Source organism: Coffea arabica, chromosome 8e (genome assembly GCF_036785885.1).
Source record: "Coffea arabica cultivar ET-39 chromosome 8e, Coffea Arabica ET-39 HiFi, whole genome shotgun sequence".
Classification (NCBI taxonomy): Eukaryota; Viridiplantae; Streptophyta; class Magnoliopsida; order Gentianales; family Rubiaceae; genus Coffea; species Coffea arabica.
In genome coordinates, this window is record NC_092324.1 from 43,733,489 (window position 1) to 43,759,526 (window position 26,038).

The 26,038-nt window shown below is 36.8% G+C and overlaps 4 protein-coding genes across 11 annotated transcripts; 2 read left to right on the top strand and 2 right to left on the bottom strand.

Annotated features, from left to right (window-relative positions):
- The first annotated feature begins 1,769 nt into the window (after positions 1 to 1,769).
- Positions 1,770 to 7,811, top strand: LOC113703693 (E3 ubiquitin-protein ligase At1g63170). 4 transcript variants are annotated; one of them, XM_027225144.2, is made up of 5 exons: positions 1,770 to 1,964; positions 2,711 to 3,678; positions 5,691 to 5,816; positions 5,907 to 6,198; positions 7,249 to 7,811. In XM_027225144.2, exons 2-5 carry the CDS (start codon positions 3,008 to 3,010, stop codon positions 7,432 to 7,434), a joined length of 1,275 nt encoding a protein of 424 aa, XP_027080945.1. In that variant the 5' UTR covers positions 1,770 to 1,964; positions 2,711 to 3,007; the 3' UTR covers positions 7,435 to 7,811. The 4 variants fall into 4 exon arrangements, with proteins under 4 accessions (XP_027080945.1, XP_027080942.1, XP_027080943.1 ...); XM_027225141.2 differs by having other exon boundaries at positions 2,861 to 3,678; XM_027225142.2 differs by having other exon boundaries at positions 2,931 to 3,678.
- A 1,510-nt stretch (positions 7,812 to 9,321) lies between these two features.
- Positions 9,322 to 16,174, top strand: LOC140012493 (uncharacterized). Of its 2 annotated transcripts, none has more exons than XM_072060582.1 (5): positions 9,322 to 9,501; positions 10,903 to 13,093; positions 13,846 to 13,966; positions 14,786 to 14,845; positions 14,928 to 16,174. In XM_072060582.1, exons 2-5 carry the CDS (start codon positions 11,040 to 11,042, stop codon positions 15,936 to 15,938), a joined length of 3,246 nt encoding a protein of 1,081 aa, XP_071916683.1. In that variant the 5' UTR covers positions 9,322 to 9,501; positions 10,903 to 11,039; the 3' UTR covers positions 15,939 to 16,174. The 2 variants fall into 2 exon arrangements, with proteins under 2 accessions (XP_071916683.1, XP_071916684.1); XM_072060583.1 differs by having other exon boundaries at positions 9,325 to 9,483.
- Positions 16,175 to 16,971: 797 nt separating this feature from the next.
- Positions 16,972 to 19,678, bottom strand: LOC140013047 (uncharacterized). Its single transcript, XM_072062044.1, has 3 exons — positions 19,426 to 19,678; positions 18,711 to 19,105; positions 16,972 to 17,618 (listed from the first exon to the last, which is right to left on the bottom strand). The coding sequence occupies exons 1-3, from the start codon at positions 19,588 to 19,590 to the stop codon at positions 17,180 to 17,182; spliced, it is 999 nt and encodes a 332-aa protein (XP_071918145.1). The 5' UTR covers positions 19,591 to 19,678; the 3' UTR covers positions 16,972 to 17,179.
- Positions 19,679 to 21,458: 1,780 nt separating this feature from the next.
- On the bottom strand, positions 21,459 to 26,001 carry LOC113703162 (uncharacterized). Of its 4 annotated transcripts, none has more exons than XM_027224438.2 (4): positions 23,472 to 26,001; positions 22,647 to 22,709; positions 22,397 to 22,507; positions 21,459 to 22,212 (listed from the first exon to the last, which is right to left on the bottom strand). In XM_027224438.2, the coding sequence occupies exon 1, from the start codon at positions 25,730 to 25,732 to the stop codon at positions 23,552 to 23,554; it is 2,181 nt and encodes a 726-aa protein (XP_027080239.1). In that variant the 5' UTR covers positions 25,733 to 26,001; the 3' UTR covers positions 21,459 to 22,212; positions 22,397 to 22,507; positions 22,647 to 22,709; positions 23,472 to 23,551. The 4 variants fall into 4 exon arrangements, with proteins under 4 accessions (XP_027080239.1, XP_027080241.1, XP_027080240.1 ...); XM_027224440.2 differs by having other exon boundaries at positions 21,459 to 22,276; XM_027224439.2 differs by lacking the exon at positions 22,647 to 22,709.
- Positions 26,002 to 26,038: the final 37 nt, after the last annotated feature.

The window sequence follows — 26,038 nt, forward strand, 5'->3', positions numbered from 1 at the left end:
ATTTATAATATTATTCCATTGCACCTTATTGTGTTACTTTCACTATTATGATTTCTTGTAATTTTATCCATAAAAATTATTCTCACTATCTCCATTTACATATCGTATTTTGCTGTGGCCAAAAATTTTAAAAAGAGCTAAAAATTTTATATTCGTTCAAGATATATCTAGGAGATATAATACCTTAACTTTAAAAAAAAGAAAATTTGATAATCCAAGGAGGGTAAGGAGTTTAAATTATACAAATCCATCCATTTGAATTTAGAATTCAAATAAATAAAATGTTTAGGAGAGCTTGATTTAGCAAATAATTAAGTTAAACTTAAACAACATTTAATCATAATTTTCATGTTTTTATTCAAACCTATGTAGGACCCACAAGTCAATATAACTTTTATTCAAATTTGACTTGAAACAGTCTCCTTGTGGTCATCAAGCAAGGTCCAAACCTAATTGTCAAATTTGTTAACAATTCAAACCAAAATTGAGCACAACAAAATGTTGGACTCCACAAAGAGGGATTAACAGAAATAGGAAAGGCAAGTTGGAGAAAATATAGAATAAAGAGATGCAGATAATCAACAACTTCTTGTCATTCTTTTCTAAAAAAATCAAAAAATATGTTTCTGTTTATAGGAAAATTAACACATATAGAAAAATATGTTCCTCTAAATATTCTCATGTAACCCGGCTAAGCAACGTGACCACATATAGGTCCTATTTGATAATCAAATTCAGCACTTAAACTTAATAATGTGTTCGGATGTTAATATATCCAAATGTGTTTGACAACAAAAAAATAAAATATCTTAATTAATTAAGATTAAGTGACTATGAATGACCTCAACAAAATTTATGCCAAAAATTATGTGACTTGTTGTTCACTGTATTAAATAACTTAATGGATTTAAATTTTAGATTTTGCATTTTCATGTTCAGTTTGATACGCACCCGCATACACTATGGAATAATTATCCCAATACCCTAAATTGTCACATAAGTTTATCCATTTATACAGTACACCTTCATACTTATTATTCCTTTATAAACCCGTTTACAATTTACTCAAACTTTCCCAATTTACTTATTTTATCTTAAAAATCTAACTAATGAAATCCCTTGAAGTAGTTCCCAGACAAACAAACCCATATATCATTAGAAAGAAAAAAAAATTCTTCTATCATACAGCTCGAAGAAAAGGTGAGATCGATGCTATTTTATACTATCAAAACATTTAAACTTTATAAGTTAAAATATACGGCAAGGGGTTGATAATATCTCTTTTTTAAGTGTGCTTATATCACTAAAAAAGATTCTATCCTGCAATTCGAAGATACATGATAAAAAGCGAGACGCGTGCGACTTCATATTATCGAAAAGTTTAAACATACAACTTGAAGAAAAGGTGTGATCGACGCTATTTCATACTATCAAAACATTTAAACTTTATAAGTTAAAATATATAGAAAAGTCATTAATAATATCTATTGTTTCCGTGCGCTTATATCACTAAAAAAGATTTTGAAGACACATGATAAAAGGTGAGACGCATGCGATTTCATATTACTAAAAAATTTAAATAATTTAAGCTAAAATATACGCAAAAGTGAACAATAATAATAATTTCATATCTTTTATGTTTCATTTTGTTTTTATTCGAATATTGAGCCAGTAAGATTCTAATAGCCCATCCGTGACCACTGGCCCGTTCCACTGTTTCCTTGTAAAAAATAAGAAAACTGAGCTATAAGATATTAATGGTACTGATATTCTTCATCGCAGAAAAGAAGAAAAAAAGGAAAAGAAAGCGCGTGAATAAAAAAAGTGGTAAAAAGTGAGCCGAGTCCCCCGAGTGACGGATTGAGTCGCTCATCAAACCGAATCCATAGATCCCTTGTCTGAATAATTTTGTCTCATCCCGTCCTCCATCATCATCATCATCAACTCTTAGGCCATGCCCACTGGTCAGTATGCTCTTTCTCTCTCCATGTTTACATTTTTTCTACATAATTGTGTATGTAACTTAAATGTCAAACCCGGTTGTAATTATTGTCCTGATAACATCAGACATTGAGATGATTTTCTGTTTGCTTCAAGTTTTTCTCTGGCAACTTTTCTTTAATGGGTTATTGTCTTTTTCTTTTTCTTGTGTTTTCTGGATTCTGGGTTCATTAGATATGTCAATCAACCTTGTGATTAACTCTGTCTAGTGTTTTGGGTGGATGAACTTTCCCTTTTTTCTTTAATGTATTTATGTACGTATATCTTCTGATTTTCTTGAATTTTGCAGTGAATATAATTTAATGGAACTGGTATTAATGATACTAAATGTAAATTCAATTTTTTCTGGTGAAATTGAGAATGGGTTCTATGATTGATGATGATGATTATTTTTTTGACTTTGTCTGTAGCCATGAATTTGGGGAAATTATAATTGTTTTGCAGAAGATTTCTTCTCATCTTGATTTTTAGTTATTATAGTACAATGGGATTGATTTTGGTTTAGATGATTATGATTTCGACTCGTTGAGCGACTAAGTTTTGAGTATGTTGATTGGTGCTTTTTTCGTTCCAACTAGCTTTTGCGGGGATTTGGAGAATTGGGTAAAAATCATTTTGTTAGTACGAAACAACGGAGTGTTATAATTGTTTTTGCTGATTAAGTGAACAGTAATATGAAGAGTGATTTTGCTTGTTATGGTTTTTCCAGTATATGAAAGCCCTGATTGAGCAGCGGCGATCTTAATTTTGGTTTTGAGGGTGTCAAGTGATTTCAAATGAGATTCTGGTGATACTACTTCAATTTGCTTGCTCGAGCAGAAGGAACTTGTTAATTGATTGATATTTTCTGAATTTGAAGCTTTCGAAGTTCCTTTAGGGTAAATCAGGAGAAGGTGAAATACGGGGTTTTACTGTTACTCACATTTTAGGGATTCAGGTTTGAAAGTGATTTTGCTATTCTAGCTTCCCATGATTTCTGCACCTCTGAGTGAGCGGGTGGACTTAAATGGCTGTTCCCTTGCTGGGACTACATCGTAAAAGTCAAACCAGCAAGTTTTCTTTCCTAATGGAGCCAGGAGACAATGTTATCCATAATGCTAATGATCACGTTATTGACATACCAAGCAGCAGTGAAGCATCCTTCACTAGCCCACCACATGATCGTATAGCGGGTGGCATACAGCAGCAGCAGCAGACTGATAATCAGCCGTCTACCAGTGAAAGGCTTGCTGCATATCAAGCTGCACTTTCTTCTTCCAGAGGAGCATCAAACGCACGGAGCTCATCATTTGGTCGTAGGTCAAATGGACGTGGACGCAATAGGAGTCCATTAAATTCTGGGAAGTGGATAGCTACCGAATTAGTATTAACGATGAGCCAAATAATTGCAGCTATTGTTGTAATGACTTTATCGAGGCAAGAGCATCCACATGCACCATTGCGTGTTTGGGTTGTTGGTTATGCATCTGGCTGTGTAGCCATCCTCCCTCTCCTTTATTGGCGCTATAGTCATCGAAATCAAGGTTCTGAAAGGGAGTCTTCTCAGTCCAATCAAGGCATGACTCAGAATGACCTTTCTGTAGGATCTTCTGTGACTGGGACTTCAGATACTGATGGTCGTCAGAGAAATGGTTCGGACTCTCAAGTTGCCCATAATTTTGGTATATTAAATCCAAGGTACCAAAGATCTCACTTCTCCCACCGTTTTTGTTATATTTTCAGTTCTTTTGTCACATCATTCTTCAGATTGTAATGCTATTACATGCTGGATTCAGAGATTGTATCAGCTATCGTATGTGAGGTCTGAATGTTAATCATGTTTGACTGTCTATTTAAAGTTGCATGTATTGTTTCTTTATCCTGGACTGGAAAGTTACACAGCAGTTTTTCACTGGAATCTGTATATATTTGAGCTTCATTAGTTTCATGCTGTTCATAATTACCTTGGCAGTTGTTCAATGATGCTAAATTTTGAATTTGGCTATTAACAAATCAGGAGATCATGGTTTTCATTTTTAATCTTTATTTGCTTTATTACCTTTCTTCATATGGACCTGGTGACTCTTGTGAAAGGATAAAACGCTCAGGTCTGATAAATGTTTTCTTAATTTGGTTTGTCCTTAATTTTTTTCTTGGAAGCAGTTTGTCGTTGGTCCTTATACCAACATATGACACAGACATAAACCTGTGTGCTTAGGCTGAGAAAATAACTCTCGATAATTCCATGAATGTGCAAGCATTACCTGATTGAAGACATGGCATCCCGTCTACATTGATGCTTTTATGCCTTGTAGGAGAGTCATTAGGAACATATTTGAGGCATAAACAACTTAACGAGTACCAAAAAAAAAAGCAATTTTTAGGCTAATGAGCAGATTGTAGTATCTGCAGATCTTTGTGGCAATAAACTTGATGTAAGATGAAAAACACATGTAAGCTACAATTGTACAATGACTTGAAGACCAGGAGAGATTGAGGACTTTCCTATATGTTGACCTTCCTGGGTGAAACTAGAGGAGTGAACTTCCCAATCTTTGCTAGGTTAAATGTCCAGACAGAGGAGTGATCAGGACCCGAGAAACTTCAAAAATTTTTTTAATTATAGGTAGGGTTGCCATGCTGACATTCTAATTGTAGTGAAGGAAATACAAATGCATCGGTTTTGGTGGTAATCAGCTTTTGAACATTCTTGAAGATAATCAGCTTTCCAAAAAAGGAAATCTATGACCTTTTTGGACTGCACCTCTGCTTTTGAAATTTATTTGGACCACTTGTAACTTATAGAAAGTTCAAAACCTTATTTGAAAAAATTCGTGACACAATTGAACTCAAAAACAAAGGAGATGAAATGGTCAGGTTCACAAAGCATAAACCCTTATTCTTGTTTGTTAGGTGGATCAATTGAATGTGATCTAAAGTACAAACTGTATTTCCAGAAATTCCTGACCAAATTAAATTCATAAAACAGAGGATTTTAAAGTTTAGGTTCATGAAAAGTTCCCTTAATTTGGAACATAGTGGCTGTGTTATGACCGTGCTTATGTAGTGTATCTTGTTTTTATGTGCTTTTTGTGGTATTTCCTAATTGATTATAATTGCTATGACAAACATTTAGAAACCTAGTTTATGTTCCTTGTTCCTTCTACTATCATTACCTAATGGAGCTATCTAAGTGTTGTTCTTTTATGCATTTGATTTGAACGCGATGCATCTCTTCAACTATAAGTGATCTTTGAGATGCTTTTTTCCATAAAATGGATTAGAACTTGTAGTGGGATTTTCCCTTTCTGTTTGACTTTAAAGCACCATCACTTGTCTCTGTGTTTCATAATTTGCGGAATTGTCTATCTTGTAGTGTTTATTTGCCACATATAGTTTTACACATTTTTGTGGTCTGGGTGTTGTTGAAACTTGTTTACAGGGAGAATAGTTGATATAGTGGAAATCTTTAATTCTGAGAACATGCTTGAAGAATTAGATACATGATACATTTCTTTGTTTGCCATTTTCTTTACATCTTATAGTTGGTCCCTATGTATCACAGGAAAAGGAAACACTGTCTATTTGATATTTCTCAATTTTCTTTCCTTTCTTTCAATTTTTCTCATGTCATGACCCATTTTCCTTAAACCTTTTAGCATTTCAAACCAAGTAGAGTAGATACTAATGAATTGGATTCTGCCTTACAGGCTTAAGGCCCTTGTAGAATATTTCAAGATGGCTTTGGATTGCTTCTTTGCAGTTTGGTTTGTGGTTGGCAATGTGTGGGTTTTTGGAGGTCACTCATCCTCCTCTGAGGCTCCCAATTTGTATAGGTATTTTGTGATTGGCATATAATTTCAGTTGATAAAGGCAATTAAGTTTTGTCTTTATAGTTAAGAAATTTTACTTTTCCATGTCTTCAGGTTGTGCATAGTTTTTCTTACATTCAGTTGTATCGGCTATGCTATGCCATTTATTCTCTGTGCGACAATCTGCTGCTGCCTCCCCTGCATTATACACGTCATGGGCTTTAGAGAAGATGCCACTCAAAGCAGAGGAGCCACATCAGAATCGATTAATTCTCTGCCAACGTACAAATTTAAGGCAAAGAAGAAGAAAAGTGGCAATGACAAAGAGAATAGCTCAGGAGGGGTTGAAGGTGGAATTGTGGCTGCAGGAACGGAGAAGGAGCGTGTGATATCTGGAGAAGATGCTGTACGTTCCATTATTTTCTTTGCAATTCTGTCCCCTTTAACTTTTGGAGTATTCTGTTGGTGCTAAATCTTTATGTCTTTGTGTGTGATGCCAAAAATATTCCTTTTCCACTTAAATATTCTCCTACCCACTTCCCCTTCTAAGTTATAATAAGTTTCTTCAAACTTCAACTTATAGATAAATACATTTTTAAGATATGCACACAGAGCGTGCCAAAATCCTATAATGACAAGACCTTCCAAAGTTGTTCCTTTTCTTGCAAGTTCTGGACATATAAGCCAAAAAGGAACTTGGGGGATTGGCACCGAACCCCCCTTTCCTGGCAAGGTAATTAAGTCCTTGTCTCTGGATGTGCACGCAGACATCTATATAAAACTGCACTATTTGGTGAAAGTATTCTATATTGTTCCAATTATGTGCAGAAAACAATATTGATTATTTTTTTAATTTGTCAGTGCTTTGCTGAGACCTGACCTCTAGCATCTGAACAATTGGTAGAGTGAAGTATTGTTACTACTGAGTTGATATCCTGGGGCTCTAGTAATTTATTTAGAAAAAAAAATATTATGGGGCTATGTGTGGCTTCTGGGAGTGGTAGGCATTCTTACTAGTTGGTTCAGCTCAGAAATGAAGCCTAATCCTTTGTCATTCGCTATCGGAGATGATCCTGTATATCCTATAATATGTGTTAGATAAATTTTGTCATTAGAACCTTGGGCAATTTTCATCAGTTTAAGAATGATTTCAGATCATCAATTTAAACTCATATTGATTTCAAATGTTTGGCTTGAAACACATGGAGCTCATGGTTATTTGGTAACAAAATTAGTTCTAACCTATGAACCCTTTATCCATCTAAGCATGTGTGGGTCATCTCTGCTTCCTTATCTTCTTCTTTGCTAAATTTGCTTGTCATGGCTGGTTAATTAGCTGAAAATATAAACCGCTGATTATGGGCATATGATGATTATTCCACTTTTGATTGGCTTCACTTTTAGAAGATAAATTATCTTTGCAGATTCCAAATGATTCTATTTTGTGTTTCTACAGGTTTGTTGTATTTGTTTGGCTAAGTATGCGAATAATGATGAGCTCAGGGAATTGCCATGTAATCATTTCTTTCACAAAGACTGCGTGGATAAATGGCTTAAAATGAATGCCACATGTCCACTGTGCAAAGCTGAGGTTGGTGAGACCATTTTACAATCTCTTACTGATGCGGTGGCCGCGCGGTGACAGGGTACCAATTAGGCTGCCAATTTTCGGAATCTGCATATGCCATTTGCAATCCATGTCGATAAGTTTGAGATCTTGCATTTCCAGATGCTTGGATTAGCTGCCTAAAAGGCTATCCCTCTGTGTTCCTTTTGACTGTTCTTTTGGGCTGCAAGATTTGTACCTTGACAAAGGCATAGAATTGTATTCCACTAGCTGCGAACTATAAGTTTGTTCCCGAGCACAAATCTGGTATGCTGCTGCTTAAGTAGGTTGGATAGTGAAAGGGAAAATTACTGCGTATTATCACCTTGCTGTCTGTTGATGTTGCTTACATGAACAAAGAGGAGAATGATTCTTTTATCTGCAATGCTATAAGGGGTGGTAACATTAGCTGAGGTGAATGTGATGAATGGATGAACTTTTACCTTTGGGCTCTTTACTTGATACTTTACCCCTTCTTTTGATCACCGAAAGCCTTCATTAAAGATCGAAAATCAGTGTTTTGAACCATTGGATGCAGGTTCCATATTCGGTCAGATGAAATCGTGGTTCTGTTTACAGTTTTTGGGCTAAGGCCCAAAATTTTACACAAAAGTGCATACTAGCACTCAGGAAAATTTAGATCAGAAACTATATGTTTAGAGCATATCGACTAATCTTATGAGTTAGATCCATATTGTTGGTATTATCAATACAAAAGGAGCACATTGGTAGTGAGACTTTAGAAGGGAAAATTTAGTATTTTTGGAATCTCTCAGTAAGTGCAAATCACGTAATGCATTTTCTTATTTCTTCAAGCATTTACTTCTTGAAACTTATTTAGTAAGTGCATCAATCAAATCATCCACTATGTTAGAACTCTTTTCAAAAACTCTCACATTTTTAGAATTACCACATGAGGATACATTTTCAAAGTTAGAGATTAGTGTTGGACATCAAAGGTTGAGATTCGAAAGGGGCAACACTAATAATAACGTGTAATCGAGGGCGCGTTGTTAGAACACTTTTTATAAAAGGCTTGAGAGGGTAAAGTTCAAGTTTTATGAGGATATAATTGAAAACTTTTAATATTTTAAGAGAGTGCGTAAAGAATTTTCCAAAATCCCACCTCTCTTGATTGGTTCTCGCCCCTTATATCCATTTTGGTTTTACCATAAACCTAACTATAACCATAAGCTAGTTAGTTGGTTGCAAACTCACAATGAAAATTATATATACATTCTTGATTTAAAATTAATTTTATTGTATGCAAATTGTATTTGAGTTAATGTTCAAGAACATTGGAATAAACAAAATATGATATAGTTGAGGTTTTTGTTACGTCGTTTAGCATTTTGAAGAGAATAAAGAAGAAAAATAAAGTGGAGAATTAGGGACAAAAAAAAAAAAAAAAACTGACACTCAGTTTGGATGTAAAGATGACTCTCATTTTTACATGGGGTTTTTTAAGTGGAAAAAAAGAATTTTTTCCTTCAAAAGTGCAAAGTAACAAAAATGCAATTAACAAGTTATAAAAATGTGCAAATTAATGAGTAGCCTAAGAAAATAATAAATAATACTTAAATGCAAAATCAACTTTTTTTATTGAAATTTTGAAGGAAAAAAATGCAAAAATTTATTTTCTTGTTTATATTTCTCCAAAATTCACAAACTATGTTGAAAAATGAGAATGAAAATCTTTTTTGCAAGAATAAATCTGGAAAATCAAGTCTTGAGCTACCCAATATTCACAAGGATTAAGTTTTAAATTTCAATAAACCAAAAAAAAAGAGAAAAAAGAAAAACTATCCATGTGGACACCTAACTTAACCCAGTCCCGAACCACTCGTCAAAAAAGCGGTTTACCCGCTGACCCAATAACCCACTTTGACTCGGATCCTACTATAAAACAAATCGGATCTTCTGCAATCCTCACTTTCTAGGGCTTTCTTTTTCCCTGGCGTTCTGCAAAGCTGGATAAAACTCTCGCCACTCTCAACTCCAACCACCGCCAATCGCTCTCCTCCGCCTCCCGCGGCCGCCGCCACCGCCCTTTCCCACCTTGACTCTAAGCGCTTGTCACTTCAGGCATTCTCTCTATTTTTGGTGCGGTGAATAAATCTCGCGCTCGTTATATAAATCAATCTCTTCTTTATTTTATTTTAATTTATTTTTCCATCAAATTGTATATGTAAATTGCAATTTTAGGGTTTTATTTTGGTTCATGGGTCCTGTGATTTATCCAGGAATCTCGTTGCATGTAAGCTAGGATTTTTAATTTTTATTAGTTTTTGTCTATGCATGACAAACACGAAGTCTTGTTGAGGAATTGAGATTTGGTATCTTTGTGTTGATTTTTTTATTGTGGAAGTGTGGTTTTTTCGGCCTGGTTTAAATTTTCCGTAAACCATCAGTTAGATTTTTTATTGCTGAAGCTTCAACTGCTTCTCTATGTAATTTTCTTGGATAATGAGTATCTTTTTTTTTTTTTTTGGGTCAAAGAGTATCTTTTTTTTATTTAGTTTTGCCTTATTGGCCCCCCCGGTGTGCATGGGCGGAGTAAACAATAGTGTGAGGATAGAAAGTTTTAGGTTTCTAAACAATGTTACTGCAGGTTTTTCCTGTTAAGAATGGCTAGAGTACGTTATTTATTTCCTAACAAAACCAAAGTGAAGGTTTTAAGTTGCTGATAGGTTTTATTATTTCTTTTGCTATATTGGGAATATTTATGTAGTGTTTCGTGTATGTAATTTCATTGAATGCTTCTTGTACTTTTAAGTGTGTTAATGTTGTTAATTGATTCTTTTTTCTTTTGGGTGGGGGGGGGGGCGGTTTGGGGTGTTGTGGAATGGGGGATTCTTGGTTTTCCTGCCAGCGATGTCTACTATTTTGTATTCTCTATTCTGATTTGGCATTTGATAGTCTGCTCCATTTGGGGAATAAAGGAAAAAGAAGCTTCCTTTAAAAAAAACCATAATTATGTTATTAAGATGGAGATTTAGCGAAAAGCATGGGGCTGGTGTTTCCTTGGTTATTTCTATGTTCTTCCTTTTGTTCAATAGGAAGTAAAGATAAATTACAAAATTTTTGTTGCTGGTCATGGTATGCTTCTGCCTCAAAGCATGGTCATGCAGAACTCTGTTGGTGACTAGGGACTTTCTTAGTACTGGGCTTTTGCCATAAACTGCATAAGAAGAGTCAGAGGGGTTTGGTAATGTGGCTGTTTTAAGACAACAGCTAGCTAGGAAATGTTTTAGGGAGGTGTTCTTTTGGATTTTAGATTATTTTTTGAAGGCATTCATTTTGAAGTTGTTCAAATGCCTTTTGCTTGTTTGGGAACAGATGTGATCATGAAGTTAATTTGGGGAGTATGTTCCCCGAGTATATGGAATTCAGCAATAATAGCTAGACGTATGTGTTACTTGTTTCATCTGTTTTTTAAGAAGATTGATGCTGCATGGATACAGTTTTTATAGAATGCTCAGCTGTTTGTTGTTCTGGCTGCAGGATCTATTCTCATTTTTGGTTTTGAAGATGGCCTAGGCTTGGAGGGTCACTTTCTTGTACTGTAATCATTATTGCAGTGTATAACCAACTGCAGTTGTATCTGCATATTTTTGCAGTACTGAATTCATTGATTTGTCATGTCCAACCAACTTGTTTCCCAGCAGTTCCAATTTCCAGATGGGCAGATGGTACACATGGATCATTTACCTGAGAAAGCAGATTCATTGACAGGAGACATGCAAAAGAATTTTGTGGGGCATGTGTCCAGCAGTCCTATGCCGCTTCATTTTACGGTAACAAGCGAGCAAATGGGAACAGCTGAACTAATGCCCAAAAGTTCTGCATTCCAAAATGTAATGGTATCTACCAACCAAATTGGACAAATTGAACCAAAAGGACGGATTCTAGGGTTTGGAGCTAGTGAAGGCATGCTGAATAATCTAGGTTCCCAAACGGCTTTTCTGCCAAGCAAAAGGAAGGCTGAGATGGAAGCCAAAACAAATGTTGGCCCTCAGAATGTGGGAATGCCAAATAAGCGTACCATGCAGATAGGAATTTCGCCCAATTCACCCCAGTTGTTGCAGCCGTTATCTCCTAATAAAAAATCCATGCAGATGCAGTCTAAAGTAGGCCCTTCTGTCAAGCAAACTCTGCCTGCATCAAACAAGAAAATGGTAAGAAATGATTCCACATCCAATAGAACAGCCTCGCACCGGGTGCAGACTCCAAAAAGTCGAACTGTGCAAAATGAGTCATCCTCCAAAGTGCAGACTGAATCATTTGGAGCAGTGAGGTCCAAAATGAGGGAACAATTAGCTGCTGCACTTTTTTTGGCATCTCAAAACCCAGAAAAAACTCCAAATACAGCAAATAATCATGCTGATGTGAGTGTTAATCACGAAACTGCAACTGATTCTCAGTCTAATGGATCTGAATTGGTTGCTTCTGGTGCACCTCAACAAAAACATGAAGGCTCCCATGAATCTTTTGCTTTGGGAGAGTCTGCTTTGCTTGGTAAATTTGATGATGCTCATGGAATTCCTACTAAGCTTCCTACTAGTGAATCCACAGGACACCCTACTCTTTTGCCTGATGATGATGTTTCATTCAGTGACAATTTCTTTGTTAAAGATGAACTTTTGCAGGGTAATGGGCTTTCTTGGGCCTTAGATCTTGATATGCAAGTAATAGAAGAGAAAGAAAAACCTTGCACCGATAAAACCAAGGATTTACATGCTGAAGGAGGTGCAACAGCAAGTGAGCAAGTCAAATCTCCAGAGAAGTTAGCTTCTGAAATTGAAGCTGAATTGTTTAAGTTGTTTGGTGGTGTAAACAAGAAGTACAAAGAAAAGGGAAGGTCTCTTCTTTTTAATTTGAAAGATCGTAATAATCCAGATCTCAGAGAAAGAGTCATGTCTGGCGAAATTACCCCTGACAGACTCTGTTCAATGACTGCTGAAGAACTTGCTTCAAAGGAGCTCTCAGAGTGGCGGATGGCAAAAGCAGAGGAGCTTGCTCAAATGGTAGTTTTGCCTGATACAGATCTTAGAAGACGATTGGTTAAGACTCATAAGGGTGAGCATCAAGTGGAAATGGAGGATGATGGTATTTCGGTAGATGTCTCTGGCGGATCTTCTTCACCTTCACAGGCTCCATCTAAAAGCACGGAAACTCGTTCTCCTGAATTAGATGATACGAATGACAAAGAAAAAACTGCAAGTCAGAAGAATGCTTCAGAAAACCAGGATCCCTCAAGTAGCTTTATTATTCCAAGTGACGGAAGTGATTTGATGCAAGGAATGATGGTGGATGAATTGAAAGATGTGGAATTTCTTCCCCCAATCATTTCTTTAGACGAATTCATGGAATCCCTTAATTCCGAGCCTCCATTTGAGAATCTACAAGTTGGTGCTGGGCGGTCAACACCTCGCTCAGACAAGGATCACACTGAAACTGATAATGAAGTTGGAGGTTCTGATTCAACATCCAAAGATCACGGGGATACCCCTGATAAGGCTGATGATGCTGTCAGGAAAGATGCTGCAGTTGAGTCGGAGAAACGTAAAGAAAGTCCTGTTGCACAGAATATTACCCATCCTGCTACTAATGCATCAACAGTTGAACATACTTGGGAAGGTGCACTGCAGCTAAGTACATCATCAAGTGTCAAAACGTTTGGCGTTTTCGTAAGGTATGGTTTTTGGTCACCCTAATGAAATATATGGTCACCTTTACCGTTTTCTTTTTTCTTTTTCCTTTTCCTCTCTTTGTTTTTGAAAGAGCAATCCTGTGCTGTGTTTGTTGTACCAAAATTAATTGATTGTGTTTTTCTTTCTTTAGAATCTTTGGTCCAATATAAAGTAATAATTATAAGGTAATTAATTATGTGGTAGTAAATAGATAATGCTAATGTCAAATGTGGTGGATGTCCTGGTTATGAAGATCCTTTTGAGAAGATATTCTACAAAATGATTTTAGTGATTTTTTGAAGCTCCACATGGAGGATATTATAACACCTAATGATTAAAATGTAAGCAAGTTGGAGAAATTTCAAATTTCTTGATAATCTTAGCATTCTCCTCTATGATGTTTGAAGTCTGTTTAGGGAAAGAACCCGTGTTGTCTCTGACTTGATGATCGTACTTGCATCTTTTCTACAACCTCATGTAGGAAATATGGATCCTTGACACTAGTATTTAGATGCATGTGTATCCCGTTTTCCAATTGACAGATTTTGTTAAAGACCTTTAAACAGAAGTGACGTGTATTTTGTGTTCTTTGGTACAAGTACTCCCCCCCCCCCTCCCTCCTTCTCTCTATCTCTTGTTCTTCTGTTTGGATGATACTCTTTATCTGATGTGACCATCCTATTGGGTAGGAGAATGGTAAGTGGAATTTGATATGGATGCGTTACTTTATGCTGATGTGCTATTTGTCTTGCAGTGGTGAGAAAACATCAGTAACAGAGTGGCCAAGCTCCCTGGAGGTCAAGGGCAGAGTCAGACTTGATGCATTCGAGAAGTTCATTAAAGACCTTCCTAACTCACGATCACGTGCAGTCATGGTACCTCAAGGCCCCCTTCTTTTCATAGGCTTTAATATGTGTCTCTTGTTCTTTTACTCTTCAAGCTCCTGCTTATTGCAGCAGTGGAGCTTTCTAATACTTGGTTATTACAATAATTTTGGTTTGATAAGAATGTATAGCGACAGGGTAGAAACCACATCTATGGAAAAAGTAGGTATTTGGGCGAGAATGCTTGTTCTTTTGAAGTGCATTTTATCAACACGTTGCATATATATTCCAATCAAGGCTCAAAAGTAGTTTCTTGTTCGAATTTCAGAGACTAAGCCCTTTAAATGTCCATAAGCAGATGGGGCAACTAATATCCATACTATTGCGCTGACGAATTGATCTAAAAGCTGTTCTCTTACTGGAAAATTTTTGGAACGGGCAACGTCAAAAGCTTTGTGGTTGATGGATGCCTCTTACTATACAATAATTCTGCGTTCTGACTAGAAGTCCCGTGTAGAAACAGTGTATAATTTCAATTCTTGAGAGGCTGGATTCACCGATGACAGATGATATGGGACAAGAGATCATGTCTCTAAATGTCACTAGCGATTACATTTTACTTTAAGAAGTCACTGTATATTAAACTGTATCCCTGTTTAGCAGCCAATGGATGAACAGGGCGAGAATTTATAGTAGTAGTGGAAGACGATTTCAAACACAGTTAATATTAATAGGGAAATGCTGCTATAAACGGCAACACCCTGTACCACTAGTTTACTAAAAGCACCAGAAATACAACAGCGTAATATACACGTTGTTGATTTTTATTTTTCTCTTTAGGGGTCTGATATGGATCTGCTCGATGTGCAGGTTATGCATTTTGTACTGAAGGACAACTTGGCTGAAAGTGAGCGGGCCAACCTAAGTGAGGTTAGGACATTTTTCACCTTTTTCAGTTGCCTTTTAACTTTGCTTATTTGTGGCTTGCTTTTAACGTTGTGGAGTGGCACAGGCAATTGAATCATATGTCTCGGATGATAGGCTGGGTTTTGCAGAGCCAGCCAATGGTGCGGAACTCTATTTGTGCCCAACAAAAGGAAGAGTAGTTGATATGCTAAGCCACTACCTCTCAAAGGACCGCACTGACATCTTTAACTCTTCCGATAATGGTCTAATTGGAGTTATTGTATGGAGAAAAGTTCAATTAAGTTCGACATTATCACCTAATTCGTCATCACACCAGAAACATACTAGTTTGAAAAGACAACATTTTACATCTAGGCGACAGCAAGAAAAAGATTCTAATGTAAACGTGAATATGATGAACAAAGCAACACCGACTTCTTCCCATAATAGACCTCCTTCCCATGGTGTAATCCCACCACCTTCTGATGATGATGATAGTGATATACCACCTGGCTTTGGCCCGCCTGCTGGTGGCCGGGATGATGATGATTTGCCTGAGTTTAACTTCTCTGGAAACGTTAACCCTAGGCCTTCTTCATCCCAGAACCTCCATCAGGGGGCAAGGATGGCTGCTCGGCCTGTGGACCAAATTAGGGAACTAATACACAAGTATGGACAAACTGAAGCAAGTGCTAGTGCTAGTGCTGGTGCCAGTAATAATAGGTGGTTAGGCAATAGAGTTTCGGATGTTGGTCTTGGAATTGAACCGTGGAATGATGATGATGATGATGATGATGATATGCCTGAGTGGCGCCCACAAGCGCCCTATCAGCAACGTCAGCCCCGTCAACCTGGTCATGGTTTTCATCAGCCGTTGCAACCCACCTATGGTAGCCAAACTGGTCTGCCAACACCACATCTGCAGCAGCAGCAGCAGCAGCAGCTGAATCCAGCAATGGTGCCTTCTCAAGCCCCTGCTACTTGGCATCAGGGTGCCCACAGGTGGGTCGAGCCTCCTGTCAACCCCGGAAACGTGCCAGGTGGAGACCAGTACTACAGGATGCCTGGGGTCCGATCTGGACAGCGACAAGATAGTACGAGAAGTAGGGGTTACTAGTTTCTTTTCCTCCTTTTTATTTTCCCCTTTAAAATCAAAAGTTCCATACAATGTAAATTAAGTTGTAGGTTTTTTTTGGTCTTCCGTAGTTACTTTTGCCTTTTACTTTCTGGAAAACGACTAGGAGTAGTGCTTTTTCAGATGCTTGGATGTCTCTCCGCAGCGATGGTCGCCTGTATCTAGATCTTTTTTTGCACAACAAGGAAAGAGGATCAGTGAAGTTTAGTACCGTCCAAGTTGCTCTGCTTTTATGTTTTTTTTGTAATCTCTCGTATTCGTAGATGTTGCAAATTCATGTTGCTTCGGCAATTAACTGCAGGAAAAAGCTATAACAAATATGGCTAAAAAATCGAGATTATATGCTCACAGTTGCGTGGTCTTCGGCCCTTGGTTCTGATTCCTATGAACTCTTTAAGACTCGTACAATCATAATGACAGAACCTTTTACTTGGACCAGATTCTACACCTAACCAGATTCTTTTCTTGTTGCTATTTTACACCTCCATCAGATTCGCAATATAGGCAGGTTGATGATGTTCTCATTGTATACTCTCTCCCTAGTTCCTCCCAAGATCCATTTACATTCAGTAGGAGCCCTTTCAGAAAGGAAGTCACATCAGTCCTGAGTATTTATTATTATGGTGATTTTTCCTCACCAAATTGTTCTAACAATGTCCGTATAGAACTAGAAGTCAGATTCCTCCTGTGACCCCCATGTCTCTATCTCCCCATCCACTAGTAAATGAAGTCAAAAATTATCCAAGAAAACAAATTTCCTGAAGACCAAAATCAAAATTTTCCTCTCTATTCTTAGCAAGATTCATGCCGTTTCAGTGTTATTAGTATTATTTTTGCAAAGTTCAGGGTTATACCCTTCTGGTTTATGGTGGAATCTGGAGAATATGAACAAACACTGCATTTTCCCTCTTTGTAAGCTGAATTATCATCCTTCCAGAAATTCAAAGTTCATGGTCCATTCTTTAGTTAATTTTTCGTACAGACAGTTGCTCTTTTTCAGCGTTCTTTCATCTCTCCCTGTTTGAATAGGCAAGTACCTGAACCCAATCAAAGAGAACTGATAGGAAAAGTATCTTCCATACTGCTAAATCTACACACTAATAACTACAATACGTAAATTCTATACATAATGGTTGCAGCCTGTTAGAAAGCTGTGATCTGATGGCAGCATAAATGCCAAAGCTGACAACACGATATCTATGGGCTACTAACATTAAACGATATTAACCTCCTAAAGCACGTTTGATAGCTGCTCTTTGCTCAGTTGTCATTTTTGTTGGAAACTTAACTTCAAAGTTGATCTTCAAATCACCTCTATTACGGGGCTCCTTCGCAATAGGCATTCCCTCTTTATCAACCACAAGTTCATAACCAGGACTGATAATGTCATTCACCGGGATTGACAATTCGCGTCCATCCAGCGTTGTGATGTTTACTGTTGTTCCTCCTAATGCTTCAGCTAGTGTCACCGTATATTTCATGATGAGATCGTTACCATCTCTCTTGTATACGTTATGAGGCTTCTCTTCAATCACAAATACAAGATCTGCAGGAAGCCGGTTGAACTGCTCATTCCCTTTATCAGGAAATGTTATCTTTGTTCCCCTCTTCCATCCGGGCTTTACTTCAATGGATAGAATCTCTGTCTCTGTTGACATCCTCCTAAAGGAATTTTAGTCACAAGGGTGGTCAGTGAAGATAATAAAACAATCTTAGATTACGTGATCATACATTCACTGTAATATTTCAAACATAGATGAAAAACTTATTCGCAACCAAACAACAAAAGATGATGCATTCTGTTTAAGAAATGCAGCTTAAATGTTACCAATTGAAAAGGAACGCATCTGATAACTAGATTGTAAATGGCTAAGAATCAGTTTCATTACTATGCAAGTGACAGAACGCAAGACAGGGATGTAGTTGTATTCTTAACAGAAACATGGCAGCCACACCATGGTTAGCAATATCGGCCGATTCCAAAACCTCTTGGCCGAGCCGTAACCGGAACGGAGGGACTGGTACGATACCGATTCCTGAATCGCAGATAATACCATATCTATGGCAACTCGCTCTGATTCGGCCGATATTGTCTGATTCGAATATGTGATACATGGTATCGGCCAAAATCTCCGAGTTAACTTGGATATTTTTATAGATTGTAACTTTTTTGGTATTTTTTAATTTTTAGTAATTTTTTAAAAATTTTTGAAAATTTTTATGTGTTATAATGTGCGTATCATCCGATATTCAATCGATATACCACGGCAGACGTGGAACAACCGCAATCACGACGCGACCATGACCCGTGATGGCGAACCTTGAGCCACAGTGTGTTGAGTTCATTGAAGTCAACTGGTAACACATGCCTTGCCTTCAGTTTCTTGAAACAACAGGAGCTACAATTTACTCAAGGGATGCATCAACCCTCTAGTTGGTAATACTAACAATAACTTCAATGAGTGCTAGCTAGTAACGCGAATTCCATCTTATTCTTTTCTTTTCCATTCCAGCAATAGCACTTTTCATTTAACTAACCGTGGTTGGGGGTAAAGTTTCCCAATTATTACTACAATGTACTTGTTGATCATGAAGCTGTTCAGAAAAGCAAGCTCTAATTACAAGGTATGGTCGTCAACGCCAGAAAAGGAAATATAACATTTTGATGTTAGCTGGAAAGTTTCATGCGAAACCAAAATAATAGAGCACACTATATTGAAGTTTATGAGGAAAGAAGTGAAAGAATAGACTTACCCATTCACGTCAACCACTGTTCTAGATATCTTCATTTTCCTAGTTGATCCTGTATAGAGCTCCCCAAGGCTGCAATTTAATTTACTTTCTACTGGTGGTGGTTTCTTTGGCATGGAGGCACCAGTTCCATCACTGTAGGTTCGGAAAATGTTATCACCTCCACCAAATCCTCCGAATGGCCCTCCTCCATCAGATTGAAACCTCATGGACCTGCCAGGACCGGCTGATCCAAATCCAAAGGGACTGCTCCCAAAAAACTCCGCGAAGATATCTTCTGCATTTCTTGGATTGAACCCATTTTGGAATCCACCTCCTGAACCTTGTGGAGGCATGTCTTTCAAACCTTCTTCACCATATTGATCATAGGTTTGTCTCTTCTGTGGATCGCTCAAGACCTGAGTAAGGAATGAAAACCATCATTTATGCTGATTGGCCTCAATTATCTATGCAACTTATAAAGTATTATAGGCCCATAAAATTTTGCCATTTTGTATCCAAATCTTTGGCTATTTTTGCAACAACCAAACATTTGACTCTATCAAGTATCAGCTTTGGCATCACCAATCAAAAGGAGCAAGCAGAAAACTCAGTTTACAATAAATCCTCTAACATAGGAAGTCAGAATCACAACGTACGGATGACAAATGAAAGTGACAACAATTCTAAAGAATTTAAAGAAAAAAAGCGAAAAGGAATATGGTCTAAGCTGGTTTACTTCATAAGCCTCGGAGATTTGCTTGAACTTGGCCTCAGCTTCCTTCTTGTTGGTGGGGTTTTTGTCTGGATGCCATTTCATTGCCAATCTTCTATATGCTTTTTTCACATCATCCTCTGTTGCATTTCTCCCCACCTTCAATATGTTGTAATAATCCACCCCCATGATATATATATATATTCACAGTCAATGTATGTATCTATACTCAATTATCTCTCTTTTTTTCATCAGATCAAAAAGAGAATGCTCTGTTTCTTTTAAGAATTAAGACCACCCCATCTTTTAGCACAAAGCATGCATCAACTTTGGCTAATTTTCATGGCATTTCTCCTCTGTTTGCAGGAACTTCTCGAAAATGTATGAACTCAAGAAAAACTCAGTCATGAATAAGATCTGAACTCTGAAGAGGCAAAATTCTGAAGCCCCAAGATTATTATTTCCTCTTTTGTTTAATCATTAGAAAGAGTAAAATGAAACACTTTTGTTTGTTAGTTGATATTATTTACGTGAAGAGTAGCGTATTTTGCGGTTGGCTCAGACTTCTTGTCTTTGGATATCAACTATAATAACGGAAACTCGTACATGAACACCTGTATTTGTACTTTCCTCCTCTCAGTTGTACCTTTTTCTATATTTTATCTTATAATTGGGGTTTTCTTTTTTTTTTTTATAAAAAAATATCATTTTATTCAATAAATCTACACTAATGGTAAAAATATATAAATCAAACATGGCACAGATACATACAGATCTGAAATTAATGGATAAAATAAATTTGAAAAATTAATACAAATAAGGATAAGTTCCAACATATTAATCACATTCCAACAATTAAATCTCGAGAATCACAGACACAGTTTAAATATAATTATTACTCTGTGCCGCCCGCAATATTGAAAATTCACATGAGTGCCTATATTATAAGCGGGGAAATGACCTGAAATTTTAGAATTAAGGATAGAAAAATACCATTAGGTTGGGAGATTAATTAGATAATTTAATTTTGAAAGTTGAAATACAAATAACGATTAAAAGATGCTTATAACTCTCAAACTTGCAATTATGCTAATTTCCTGGCTGTTTTTGAGGTAACATGATTTAGTCGTAAGATTCTGTGATATAGGGCTCTCATTGATAGTTTAACTGAGATTAATTAAATGATGGATTTGTTCTTGTACAATTAATATTTTATGGCTCCATCTATCAAAGCGGTAGAAATACATGTTTTCCAACTAATTTGCGTATTTTTCTTCAAGTATTATTCATATATACACATACATACATACATACATACACACATACATGAAATATAGAATCCGTAACTCTGTAATTTGAATTATAGATGCTAAGTCATGCCACTAGATTTCTATTTAACAATTTTCAGTCCAAATGAAGAAAAATTAACGTGTTAGAATTTTTTGAGTTAACTAGAGAAAGAAAAAGAAAAGAAGTTTTAGTGTTGAGTACTGGAACGTTAGTCCTTAGTTAATGTTCATGTGATAGTTTTCATGTTCATTAAGACTATTTAACTAGACGTTAACGTCAACAATCTACTCTATATCTATGTTATGAGGCAAGGGGAGGATTAAGAGTGAACCTATAGACTTGACGAGTATACTATTGAATCCTTTAAATTTCTTAACAAAAGGAAGCATAAGACTAAGACCAAGAGACTCTTCTTCGCCATTCGACCAAAGCCAAAGCTCAATAGTCATTTACAAAAGGATAATTGTAGTCTGGATTATCCACCATGAAACCTTCATGTGTTTCAAATTTTGTATTGACTCATTAACATCCTTTTGTTACATGTTTCCATAGCAGGAAATTAGATTGCTTTTTCTACTTGAAATACTCTGTGTATAAACTACAAAAAGAGAAATATCAACATAAAAAGTTGGCCCAAATCAGACAAGTTAGACGTAATCCAACTTATATCACACAAAATTTTTCTTTATCTTTTTCTATTCTTTTTTTTTTTTTGGATAGAATGTACAATTCAAACTGCAATACATCTAATACGAACAATTTCAAACTCAGCATAAGGCTATAAGTAAGAGATACTATAATATACATTCTTTTAACTGTACAGACTGTGCTTTAAAAGGGATGACTATACAAGTAGACATGTACAATTTTGGAGGAGACTTTTTCCTATATGGGCTGATCAAGAAACTACCTACAAAGCTTTTGTCCACTGACAAACAGAGCTTGTTACATGTTCAAAGCGAAAACAAGATGGTCATTAGCCTATACACGCTAGGGGAATATCAGAGTCTACAAGAAGTCTGAGATTGGCAAGAAAACTTGTGCTATTTCGAGCATAAGAAAGAAAGGAATGATCATTTCTTTATGAAGAATGGATATGCCATGGAGGTTTGGAACTATATGTGTCACCTTATCAAATATAAGATTGTTTCAAATGGTGATCGCACAACAAACTTGTACTTCGAGGATGATGATGAATATCACGAAGGTATTAATTCCTGTGTAGGGGTGCACGCCTTTGTGTTGGCAGCTACACTCTCATTTCCCTTGAGAAACTGCGATCTGCCAGAAGTATCCTTGTAAACAAGTAAGAATTGGCTCCTCCTCAAGCAATCATACACGAGTTTCATGCAAACATGCTCCTAGCCAGCCTCGTTTACGAGCCTGATTGAAATGGTTCTTGCATGGAGTATACTCATTGCTTCTGAGTCTTCCAATTATGGTCAGACTTGAAGGTTGTTAAAAGTTTGCTTGAAAGTTCTTCGACACTCTTGTACAAGTAAGGCCCTTGTCTTGGCACCACTACAAATGAAGACCATAAAAATTGTTGAGCACGGCTAACCTTTTTGAGCTCAAGAGTAAAGTACTGGAAAAAGCAGAAAACAATGTAAGTAGGTGGTGCTCCAAAAGTATCACAAAAACGGTTGGGCAAGTCACATGATATATTTGCCTAGGTTCCACCGGGATACCTGAAAGAGAAGCTTACCTTAATTTAGCAATCCCAACCAACGAAAAGCCAAGTTCATTCAAGAACCAAGATTTTGTCCTTCATTGCCGTGTTTCTTAAGTCCAGGTGCCCCCTTTGGCATGCATATCACTGCTTCAAACAAAGACAATTTAATCAAAATCACTTTGAACTAAAAGATTTAAATAACTGATAATATCCACGTGACCTTACTGTGGACGGAAGCAAATAGATACAAAAGGAAACTACTTGGAAAAATGAGGACAACTACCTGTTAAAGAAATAATGAAAGACTATTTATCAGCCGTAAAATACTATTGTTATGGCTTTGAACCTGGAAAATTAGAAATAATTGAGGTCAGCAATCACAAAGAAGGGTCATTTGATCATTTCTTTAGGCGTCAGAAACATAAATGATTACAAGATGCCTCATTTCCTCTTGAACCGCTGGATGTATTATATCAGCTTTCATGAACATTAAGATACAGAATTAAACATAGACAACGAACTCAATTTGATCTTACAAAACCATGGCACACTCGTCATTAACCATCTATCTATGCAGAAAAAAAGAACTGGAACAATTCTAGAAACCTTTGGCTAGTTCTGATGTGCCAAATGATAATCATCGAGTTTGTTCAGAGGGAGTGCACTCTACCAAGACATTAAAGCTAGACAGAATCCTCTGCATAAAGCTGAAACCACTTTTCTACTTTTGCTTATTTTAAAATTTTTTAAGTGTTGGAAATGAGCTGTCGAATGTGGAATGAAATGTACAATCACCTTATTCACTACTATTTTATGGTATCCAACAAGTAATCTGACTGTCAAGATCCAAGTTAGATATTTTCATTACACGAAAGGACTGAACTGAACATCACATGGAGATCATCCCAATTGTATGTCTGTGATCTTTCCACTAAAGTAGTCTACAGACACCCAATATTATGTAAAGAATTATTGGATAAAGAAATATCTTTAGTTGTGTCCTTTTGCTTTAAGATTTAGAAAAATTATCTTGGATGCTCAACAGATCAAAAATTCAAGGCCAGATCAAAATGCTTTCTGACTACAAGACAATAGTCGTAATTCATACCTGTCAGGTTGTCCCAGACTTCATCAGAAGCTATTAGCAAACAAAACTGAGGTTTTCTTGAAAGAGATTTTCTTGCTAATTTATCCTGGAATCTCTCCATGAGGTACCTGATTCTCACTCCACCGCTTGCTGTGCATGACAAGTTTTAAAAGTTTTGCAGCCTTAGGAAAGCCCTCCCTATGACCTTTCATCACAGTGCATTTCAAAATTTCAAAAGAAGCAGCATTTAGCTCACACCCTTCCACTGATATCTCCTTCAGTAATAAGATAATCTCCCACACTTTTCCTCTCCTGAACATTGCCTTCATTATGGCATTATAAACACTAATATCTGGAGCAATCCCACTCTTGAGCATTTGATCCCTAAGCTGGAGAGCAGAGGATATCTTTCCCTCTTTACAAAGGACAAAAATCATAGATTTATATGTTATTACATCCATCTTCAATCTCTGGCTGTAAATATCTGCTGACAGATGATACACTGACAAATACTCGCCTTCCCTTATCAGAGCACAAATCAGGATATTATAGGTGGTAATATCAGGTGAAACTCCAAAGCTCTTTAAATACTTGAACACTCTCTGTGCCAATCCGACCAATTGGTTTCTACAAAGACCACTCAAAAGTGTGTTCAAAGTCACTGTAGTTGGACTAGGACCATTGGTCATTATAGAGTCCAAAAGCTTTAAGCAATCTTGGACCTTACCAACCTTACAGTAGTACTGAATTAGAGAAGTATAACTGAAAATATCAAGCTTGACACCTGCATATTTCATTTGGTACAAGATCCTGGAAATGATTGTGGACTTGTGCTGTTTACATGCTGCAGACAGGATTGTGTTAAATGAGATCAAGTCAGGCCCATTTCTGGACCAATCAATCTGGCCAAAAAAAGTCAAAGCTTCATAAATATTTTTCTCTTTGCACATTCCTTTCAAAATTGTATTATGTGATACGTGAGTAGGTTTAAAACCTAATTCCGTCATGCACATCATCTTGGACAATGCTTCTTCTGATCTTTCATTGCAACACAAAGTATGGATATATATATTATATACCACAACATCAACAGAGCAACACCTAGGAATAATGTCAAGCAAAATTTTGTTGGCGATGTCAGTTCTCCTCCTTCTCAACATGCCTCCTGCCAATGCAGAATGGGTATATGGATCAGGAGAAAATCCGTGTTGATGAACAACTCGAACAAGTTCACCGATTTCAACGACTTTATTGTGATGACAAAGTTCTCTGAGAACAATATTGTAAGTAACTAGGTCTGGGTTACATCCTTTCTTTTCCATTACTCCCAAAAGGCTTAATGCTTCATCAACCTTACCATTGTCACACAAAAACTTAACAACTACAGTATAAGAAATCACATTAGGCTTACAGCCATCAGCTTCCATTTTAGCGAAACAACGAAAAGCATCATCCCATAAACCATCCTTGCAAAATCCATAAATTAAAGCTGTATATGAACACACATTATGTACAAATCCCTTCTTTTGAAGAAAACAGAAAAATGCCACTGCACTACGACAACCATTCAACTTGGAGAAAGCCCACAGTACAGGATTAAAATTATAAGCACCTCGTACTAACCCCTTATCCAGCAGAACTGAGAACACAAAATACGCCTCCCTAACCATCCCAGCTTTACTTAGACCAAGAACCAACGTATTCAACGTGGGTTCGGTAGGAACATAACTCAACCTCAACAACATTTCCAACACGGTTAACGAATCGACTAAATTACCAAACAGAATTAATCTCTTCAACAAATTCGATAAACAGCTAAATGATGGCAAGAACCCACTTTTACACATTTCTTCTGCTACAAAAATCCCATATTTCAACCTCCCAAATTTGACCATCCCATTCAAGAGACAATTATAAGTCAACGCATTAGGACATGGCCCAAACCTTTTCATCCCATTATAGACCTCAACTAACTCGTCGAACAAAACATGCTCAGACTTCAAATAACAATAAATCATTGAATTATAATCATAAACTGTGGGCTTTCCGGGCACACACCTCATCATACTCAAAGTGTCCAATGCCTGTTTAAGACAACCTGAGGAGGCATGCGTCTGCATTTTCTGCTTTAATTCGTCGTAATTTAACTCGGGCACTCTGGATTCTTCATAAAAATCCAAACTTTGAGCAGCACAAGATGTAGAAAAGGTCATAAGATGATACAAAAAACACATTTTTCTGCTGGGAATTCTTGGCGGGATAAGGGTTAGGCAAAATTTCATCCCTTGAATTTTCCAGGATTTTAAGATTGAACCAAGATTGTTGATAAGATGATTGACAGGTAGCGAAACTCATGAGATTAGCCACTGTCCCTAGAAGGAGATTTTCTTGAACTTTTTTGGGGGTTTTTCTTTTTTACTATTAATCAATAAAAAGAATCCTAAAACCCTAAACCCTTCTAAACCCAGAAAATGGCAGGAGATGAAGTGAAGAGGGAAAGAAGGATGTTTTCGTCTGCAAACTTGTTTTTGTCTTTTTTTTATTATTATTTTAAACTGCTACCGTTTCTGAATGAAAGAAAAGGGTCC